The sequence below is a fragment of the Octopus bimaculoides genome, chromosome 14, assembly GCF_001194135.2.
Source record: "Octopus bimaculoides isolate UCB-OBI-ISO-001 chromosome 14, ASM119413v2, whole genome shotgun sequence".
NCBI classification, from domain to species: domain Eukaryota; kingdom Metazoa; phylum Mollusca; class Cephalopoda; order Octopoda; family Octopodidae; genus Octopus; species Octopus bimaculoides.
The window spans coordinates 37,617,232-37,626,988 of record NC_068994.1 but is presented as its reverse complement, the minus strand read 5'-3'; the positions used below and the strand labels follow the sequence as shown (position 1 = coordinate 37,626,988).

At 31.9% G+C, this 9,757-nt stretch overlaps 1 protein-coding gene across 2 annotated transcripts in view; it reads left to right on the top strand.

Annotated features, from left to right (window-relative positions):
* Positions 1 to 9,757, top strand: part of LOC106875855 (protocadherin beta-15) — a 126,131-nt gene that overhangs the window by 11,180 nt on the left and 105,194 nt on the right. For both annotated transcript variants that reach the window (XR_008265552.1, XM_014924152.2), the window contains exon 2: positions 2,595 to 5,043. Coding sequence is in view for 1 of the 2 variants with exons in the window: in XM_014924152.2 (XP_014779638.2) it covers positions 2,647 to 5,043 (2,397 nt within the window). In the remaining variant the exon portion in view is untranslated. The remainder of the gene's footprint in view (positions 1 to 2,594; positions 5,044 to 9,757) is intronic.

Sequence of the window (9,757 nt, the reverse complement as noted above, 5' to 3'; positions counted from 1 at the left end):
TGTGTGTGTGTGTGTGTGTGTGTGTGTGTGTGTGTGTGTGTGTGTGTGTGTGTGTGTGTGTGTGTGTGTATGCATGTGTGTGTGTGCATGAGTGTGTATATGTGTGTGTGTGTGTGTGTAAAAGTATGTGTATGTGTGGGTAAGGAGAGGAGGGAAGGATGTAGGAATTTCTTTTTGTAGCAAGCAAATAATCAAAATATTAAATATGATAAGAAAAAAGAGAAAATAATAAAAGCAAGCATAAAAGAATCACAGTGAGTTAAATCCATTTCTCTGTTGATGTTTACGAACACCTGAAAGCTGTCGATAAGAGAAACAAAACTGATAGTCATAAGTTGTACAATGGGGAAAATATTTCCATTTTGCTCCTGGCAGAACAGCTTTTGTAGTCATGCAAGTTGTCATTCTATTCTGATGTTACATTATTGGCTTTGATAATAGAATATATGCCGTTTGAATTCCTTAATCGGTTTCAATATTAGTAAGACTCACAAAAACCTTGAGCTGACCAAATTTTCTTCAGTTCCTCCATGAATAGATTCCGCTTGTCTTCCGGACTATAAAGCTCTTTTGTAATGTATCTATTTAAGTCAAAGAAAATAACCCTACTCAGAGGGAATTTTCAATTTTCATATCAGAAGATTGCAAGAAATATTTCTGTCACTTATGGCTTCAAACAATATTATATTGGCAAGCAAAAACATAGAAATGCAATCTGGCAACGGGAAAGGTTACAATGAAATATATTTGACTGAAATAGAATGTTCCGGCTAAAATAATCAATTTCATGTCATTGCCATGATTGCAAACAATAGTATTGACACCATTAATGGCTTTAGCAATGTTTTCCTGGCATATTCCAACATTATGATTCAAAAGGGACAACAGTATAAACTATAACATATGTAAGGAATATAAAAGATGTCATTGTGCTCTACAGAACAAATTATTGCTTTCCAAATTATTGGATCTCAGTTCAATCCCATTTCGCTATTAATGTTTCACTATACTCAGAAGGGAAATATAGACAGGCAAGATGGAGATAACTAATCTATGCTACTTGCTAGTGTCCATTTTGTTTTCCTTTATTACATTTTTATTTCTTTGTATGTAGATATATATATTTTTTATTACATCTAATGTGATGTGTCTTCTGAGTTCAGTAAAAGTATCTATGTTTTAACAGTTAATATCTCCCAATATTTGAACATATTTATGTTATACAATTTAATATCTAGTAACATAATTTCTTCCACAACAGGTCACATTCTCACATTGTAATTGCTCTCTAGAGCAACTAATAAATCCTTTTTCTATCCTCCAAATTACAATTCCACTCACAATATCTCAGTAAATTCATTTCTATCATTTCAATAGCAAATATTCTTTCATCATTTATAATCTCAGTTCACTATGTCTGCGAGAGATTAACTAGCTCAATGCTTCCCAACAACAGTATATTATTTATCCCTAGCTTTGATTTTTTTTTTTTTAGAAAGGAAGTGGAAGCAAAGATATCATTTAAGGTGATTTTGTAAACTTCATTTGTTAACAAGTAAAATAAATGATAATTTACAGGATTCATTATTCATACATCAAGTAGATCATTACAACTATTTATTTGTTAAAACAACAATATTATTTACTTAAATATATTTTCATAACATTTCTTGTGCATTTACATGTCAGTAATTAAATCAAAAAGGAATATCCTTCCATGAAATTTTAGATCCTAGTCTCAATATATCTTAATTCATAAAAAATAAAAAAAGAAAATGAAGTAAACTTTAAATTATTTACTTTACTTAGCTAATATCTGACATCACTTTCATTCTGTTTTTCAAAACCCTTTCCTGGAGAAACAGTCCCATTCTCTTCTCTACACTTTCTTCTTTGATATATGCATAAAATTATATAATTTAATTATAGAAAGAAAAAATATATATATTAAGTTCATAATTACCATTCATAATTACCAATGGGCTTAAGATGGTGTGAAGTGACAGCATAATTACCATGTTACCACAGACGAAATACTTTGTGGTATTTCTTCTGGTGTTACTTTCTGAGTTCAAATGCTGCCAAGGTCAACTTTACATTTCATCCTTTTGAGGTCAGTAAAAGTACAAGTTGAACTCTGGCATTGATCCTCTTGCAAGTGCTGGACTTATGCAAAAAATTTGAGAAAATTATTACAAATTGCTGAAGGTGGTGAGTTGGCAGAATCATTTTCCAAAATGCTTTAAATGCATTTCTTCTGGATTCTTACACTATAAGTTCAAATTCCCCTAACATCAAATTTGCCTTTCATCCTCAGTAAAAGAAATACAAGTTGAGTCAATGTAATCACCTATCCCTTCCAACTAAAACTGCTGGCCTTGTACCAATAAAGTTGAAACCATTTCAGCCCATTATTTTTGATAGGCTGGAATGGTGACATTCATGTAAAGATTACTTCAATATTTCATGAAATGTAACATTACTGTCAAAATTTCATGCAGTATAAACATCGTTGTCAAAATTTCATGAACTGTGACACCAAAGTCAAAATTTTTAAAGATTTTAATTCCTGTCATTTATATTATATTTTACAGATTCTTTGAATTGATTCTTTGTCTACCATCATCAACTTTCTCATTGACTAAAATGTGGATATATCTTTATATAATGTCATTTCTCCTGAAGATTTCTCAATGTGAAGACCTCATTTATCATGTAGAAGAAGGCAAGATGCCTGGTACATTAGTTGGTGACATTGCAGCAGACACACATTTGTTTGATCGCATACCTGTACAAGAGCACAATCTACTTTGGTTCAGCCACTTAAAAGAAACTATTATCAATGGATCACAGTTATTTAATGTCTCTAAGACAGGTAAACTTTACACATCTCAAATAGTTGATGCTGATGTTCTATGTAAATTCAACACTGAATGCTTCAAAATGGTGGATATAGCGGTCCGAAATGAAGAATCTTTCGTCAAAATATTAGAAATTAAAGTTGTTGTGGAAGATGTCAATGATCAACGACCTGAGTTCCCAGTCAAGCAAGTCAATATTCAATTTGATGAAACAGATGGCAAAGGAACTATAAAATTTGTTCCAACTGCTAAAGACAGAGATGTGAGTCTTATTAACTCACAAATTACATACCAGCTGAAGAAAGATATAGAAAAAACATTTTCATTATCAATTACAGAAAAGACAGATTCAACAATTAAACTTGGAATCGTTTTGGAAGGAGAAGTTGACAGAGAAAGGAAAGATAATTATAAGCTTCAAATTATTGCAACAGATGGAGGATCTCCTTCAAAGTTTGGTGTTTTGGATGTGCTAATAACTGTGATCGATGAAAATGATAACTCACCAATCTTTTCTCAGAATATTTATAATATTTCTATTAGTAACAGAAATGAACAAAATAAAGCAATTATAATATTATCAGCAAATGATATAGATTCAGGAGAAAATGGCAAAATCACATACCACTTTAGCTCAAAAACTTCAAATCTTGCAAAATCATATTTTCATTTGAATGAGAAAACAGGAGAAATAATTTTAAAGAAAAAAGTTCCTTTTGTATCCAAAAAGTCTTATAAATTATTTGTGGAAGCTACTGATGGGGGAAATCCACCATCGACTTCAACAGCTATTGTATTTGTTCATGTAAATAACAATGAAAACAGTGCTCCTGTTATTGATATTAACTTTATTTCAAAATCTACAGGAAACACTGCCATTATTTCAGAAGGAGTGAAAATTAACAGTTTCATAGCTTATGTAAAGGTCACAGATAATGACGTTGGAATGAATGGCAAAATTATATGCAATCTTCGTCATGATAAAATTCAGCTTCAAAGTCTAGGAAAGAAAAAATACAAATTAGTTGTAAAAAAATCATTAGACAGAGAAACAGAAAGCCATATTGATCTCACGATTTCTTGTGAAGACAAAGGATTTCCACCATTACAAACAGATCACAGTTTTTCAATCCAAGTTATGGATATTAATGATATTCAACCACAATTTACAAAAGCTACATTCAGGTTTTCAGTCTATGAAAATGAAGAACCTAAGTTCTCAATAGGTTTTGTCAATGCTACTGATCCAGATCTTGTTGCTGGATCTCAGTTAACCTACTCTCTTATAGGTTCTAATAGACATATTCCATTTTCCATATCTGATTTTGGTTTTATTTCAACTACTCAGTCACTTGACCGTGAAAAGCAAGATCTTTATCGGTTTAAAATAATGGCTAAAGACAATGGAATACCTTCTCTTAACAACACAGCTAACGTTGTTGTTGAAGTTATGGATAAAAATGATAATGCTCCCTATTTTACTTTCCCTAGTTTTAACCCTTTCAATTTAGATGTCCATTACCATCCACAGAGTAAGAGTGACATCACAACATTAAGAGCCTCCGACAGAGACAGTCATGTGAATGCTTTCCTCAAATATGAAATACTTGGCGGTAACAACAAGCAGTTATTTACAGTCAACCCTTACACAGGAGTTTTGTCATTCTCTCGAACAGTTTACCAAAATGATGCTGGATCATATAATCTGATATTAACTGTCAAAGACAACGGCATACCAGTTTTATCAGCAACAACTACACTGTCTTTGACACTTACTGTTAGCAATACAACAGCCAGAATGTACATCTCTGAAGACAGAGAGTCAGACAACAGAATACATATTAACTTGATGATTATTATAGTAGTAGCAGCAGTGATAGTTTCTGTTGCTATTGTTGTATCTTTCATTATGTGTATAATCCAAAGGAAAAGCACAAAGGATAGTCGATTTACTGGGAGTGTAGGCACACATAATGACATTTTAAATGAAAGGAGACAGTCTGAATATACTTGTGAAGAAATATCTCCTAAATATGATATTCCAATTACTATGTTAACTTGCACTGATAACTTTCCGACAACTCTAATAAGAGAGCCACACTCACAATATGAGACTAATCACTGTTGGGAAGGATCTTCCATAGGGAAACACAGCAAAACTATTTCAAAACGGGCACACCCTGTAAGTAGCTAATTTATTTTCAATTCCATTTATTGAAGATGTTATTTGTTTTTTCTTTCTTTTTTCCTTTTCCTTTCATTTTCTTGTGATTCTATTGATGATTGCCAATCATGAATTTCTGTGTGTTTTTTTCTTGTTTTTAACTTGCAAGATAATTGCTACATTTCTCTGTAATTAAAGAAAATTTCAATTAACTATAATTCCTTTAATATCACTTTTGACCTCATGAAATGTTTCTAATATTTATTGACTTAATTTATACGTGTATCTGTGTATTAGTGTTTATAATTGTATGCATGTGTGTGTGTGTGTGTGTGTGTGTGTGTGTGTGTGGTACATACACAAACATAGATATTTATACACAAATGTGTGTATGTATATTTCCATGTCTGTCTATTGTGTCTGTCCATGTTTCTTTGTCCCTGCTCCTCTCTCTCTCTTTCTCTTTCTCTCTCCTCCTCCACTCTCCATATGTATGTGCATGTGTATTCATATTTATATTTATATATGTATCTATCTCTACATGTTTACCCACTTATCCAGCTCTGTCTATCTGTTTCTGTCTCTTGTTCTCTCTCTCTTTCTCTCTCTCTCTCTCTCTCTCTCTATATATATATATATATATATATATAGAGAGAGAGAGAGAGAGAGAGAGAGAGAGAGAGAGTTGACTGAATTTTCTCTGTTGCTGTATCTAGCAGATGATGAAGACTATAAGTGGAGAGAAATTGTAAGATTCATTCATCCCCGTACCAAGATGGAAAATCATAAAAATGATGAATATATTATATGTGTACGAGTTAATTTACATGTATGTGTGTGTTTCTGTGTGTGCATGACAATGCTTAATTTTGTCTGTCTTTGTGTATCTTATAGATAGATGTCAATGTATAGCTAACTCTATTGTATATGTATATATATATATATATATATATATGCATTAAAAATTTGTGTATGTATGTGTTGAAGACGACTGGGTAACAGCATAAAGAAAGCCATCATAACTGATAGAAGCATTAATGTCTTGACTGACATAGGAAACATTCTGGCACAGCAAAATGTCACAAATAATAGAAAACTCACTGAAGACAATATATAACAGCAGCTTCTAGAAATTGACAACAGACAATGGTAACAACTTACTGCTAAAGAAAATTCTTACACAAGTATATTGTTTAGTTTTCCGAAACATGTAGGATTTCCGAATGATGAACATAGCCAATGGGAGAATTAAGAAGAACGATTATGCCCTGGATTTGAATAACTGATCTAGAATATTGATCCCAAATTAGAAAATGTTGCTGATGCTAGTTTAAGATTGATTTATAAGGAGGCTTCTTTACATTCTGAGTTCAAATCTTACCAATCCAACTTTTGCTTTTCATAACTCTGGAATCAATAAAATATTAGTAGTGAAAATCCGAGTTCTCATTCTGAATGGACATTACTCTTCCTAGGAAAATTAAAACTTTCCGATCATTATATCAGAAAGGTATTGTTTGTTGTAGATGATGATGGTTCAAGGCAGATATAGATAAGGAAGCCATTTGAAGAATGTGGCCTGTAGATGTATTGTGTGAAATGATGATTTAGTTTTAGGCAAATCCTCGAAATAAAATGAAAAGTCAGTTGATATAACAGAAATAAAGAATTTATTGATATACATTGTACTAGACTGGGTCTGAAATGGTTAAGCACTGCCAGAGGCACATCAAAGTCTCTACTTTGTCGACTTCTATCTCAAAGTAATTACTTCTGTCTTATCAGTAATCAATTCAGATCTACGATTCACGTATATTCATATTATCATTGTGGCAATTGTCAGGAGATAAGTATAATTACTCACTGGATGGTGTAAGTATAGGAACTAGATATGTATAAAGATGCAATAGTTATATGGATATGGTATTGAACTACCTGTACGCAGGTCACAATTTCAACTTCATTACTAACAGCTTCCATTCACCACTCTCTCTCTTTTTTTTTTAATCTTTTATGTGTTTCAGTCATTGGACTACAACCATGCTGGGGTACTACTTTGAAGAGTTATAGTCAAACAGTCGATCCCAGTACTTAATTTTTTAAAGTCTGGTACCTATTGTATCAGTTTCTTTATGTCATTTTGTAAAGTTACTGGGATGCAAACAAATCCACACTGGTTCTCAAGCAGTGGTGGGGTTCACAAACACAGACACAAAGAAACACACATGCTTCACTCACAGGAGCTTGTCCAAGGTGCCGTGCACTAGGACTGAACCCGAGCCACCATGATTGCAAAGAAAGCTTTATAACCTCATGTCTATGCCAATCTGTTTGAGATAGGTGTTGGTGGATTGACAAAAATAATAGAGTGACAAATCGAAAATAATTCTTGTCATATATAGTTGTAACACTTTACTTCTATGTTTAACTCTTTGGTATTCAAACTGGCTATATCCAGCCCAAATATTCTATCTGTTTTTTGGTTCAAACTGGCTAGATCCAGTTTCTTACACCCACTCTACATTATCATTCTAAAAAATAAATAATCATAGCATTGAAATCTCAAAGTCATAAGATAATGCAAATGCCATAAGATAATTCAAAACAATTTTAATAAATAAGGATTAAATTCAACAGAACAATTTAAATGCAGAAGAGTTAAATACTACTTGGGATAGTTTAGTCTCTCATTCTTTTGGATTTGATCAAATAATATGCTAGGTAAGTTTTTGGTCAATTTATATTCTTATAAAGCACCCCATTAATTGTAACTGGAACTAAATTAGTATTCAAGACAAAATCATTTTGAAATATTATATACCAAGGACTGACTGCTTTTTGTAGAAGATATTACATGTAAGTCATGAAAGAAAGTATCGTTTTTCAAAGAATTCCTTTAGCCTTATCAATATCTATTTACTGGAAGGCAGTGAGCTGGCAGAATTGTTAGTGCACTAGCCAAAATGCTTAGTGGCATTTCGTTTGTCTTAACATTCTGGGTTCAAATTCTGCCAAGGTTCACTTTGGCTTTCATCCTCTTGAGATTGATAAAATAAGTACCGGTTGAGCACTGAAATCGATGTAATCAACTTCACCCCTCCCCCAAACCTGCTGACCTTGTGCCAAAATTTGAAACCAATATTTATTTATTGAACATGGTATTTTATTTGGAATATACCTATGATTTTCCATTAGACATTTAAAAGGTACTTGTGTGTATTTTTCTCTGTCAACCAGAATAATCTATCTGCAAAGGCTATTTCTTCCTTGTATCCTTCCAAGTGACTGCTGTTAAAGCCTACATCATCAGCATATAGGAGTCCCCAGGGACAAGCAATCTTAAACTTCTCTACATAGGAGCAGTCTAAGAACCAAGCCTTAAGGGGCACTAACTTGCACTGCCAACTCTTACTGTGCTAAATACATCTCTGTTGATGACATGCACTGCTCTCAAAAACTATTCATTTACTCCTAATTTATAGATCATAGAACTCTATCAAAGGCCTTCTCCAGATTAACAAAAGTTAAGTACAGAGGCTTACTCTTTACTAAGAACTTTCCTTGCAGCTGTCTCCTTATGAAGAAAGCATCAGCAGTTCCCCAGTCTAGTACATATCTGAACTTATCTTATCTAAGCAGTATATTGAACAATAGTTACAAGACTTCTTCAATATCATCTTACATAAAAGACTTTGTTCTTAAGAGATAAATCAAACAATTAATTATTCAGATGTATTTGTTTAAAATTTCATCTGCTTCCTCCTTACCTCTGTAAAGTTGTTAATTTTTTTTTTTTTTTTTTCATACAATTCCAGTGATCATGAAAGCATGACATTATCATATTACCTTTCAGGAGAAATTACAGTTTTTTATACTGTAAATTCATCCATTCTTGTTACCTGTGTTCAATTCTTTCTTGTTTGATAAGTTGTTTAATAGATTTTAAATAGAATATTCCCATGATATAAGGGAAGCCTCTCTGTATATTCTTTTCTTTTAGAACTATTTTTAACATTTTCAAATTTCATTTTATTTGTATAGGAAAAAGAAAGTAATTTTAATCATTCCATCATCTGTATAAAGTTCTTGTGGAGGTTGAACCCTTTCCTTCCACTTCTCTTAATGTACATTATATTGATTATTTTTAACTACCACTTTTCCATGGCTTACATCTTGTGAAAGAGAAACAGAGAAGAAGAGAAAGAAAATCTTTTTCATGCACAGTTTATAAATTACTGTGTTTTTTTGCACTGCTCTTTTGAATATTGATAGTTTTATGCAAATGAAATTATTGCTAAATCATTTTATGAGTAATCTTTTGAAAAGAAAACCAACAAAGTGTTGTTAACAAGAAGACAATACTTTCTGCTCTGAAAGTTTTACTTACACTCAATTGTTTCCTGAATTTTAAATGATAATCTTTTTAAACTTCAAAGAAATCTTTTTTCAATTTATCACTTACTTACTGGATGCACTTACATCAAAGTCGAAACTCGCAAATAATTAAATAAAAATATCTCTCAAATAACATTTGCTAACATGATACAGTCTCTCTTGTTCAACCTTAAAAACAATACAGGTGTCCTTTCGTTAATTATATTTAATCAGCAGGGGATTGTAAGGAAAACTGATTTGACTTTCAAATAGCAAGGATTTCTTTTACTTATATTTTTCTTATCTGTGTGTGTTCCTATATATATATATATATATATATATATATATATATATATAT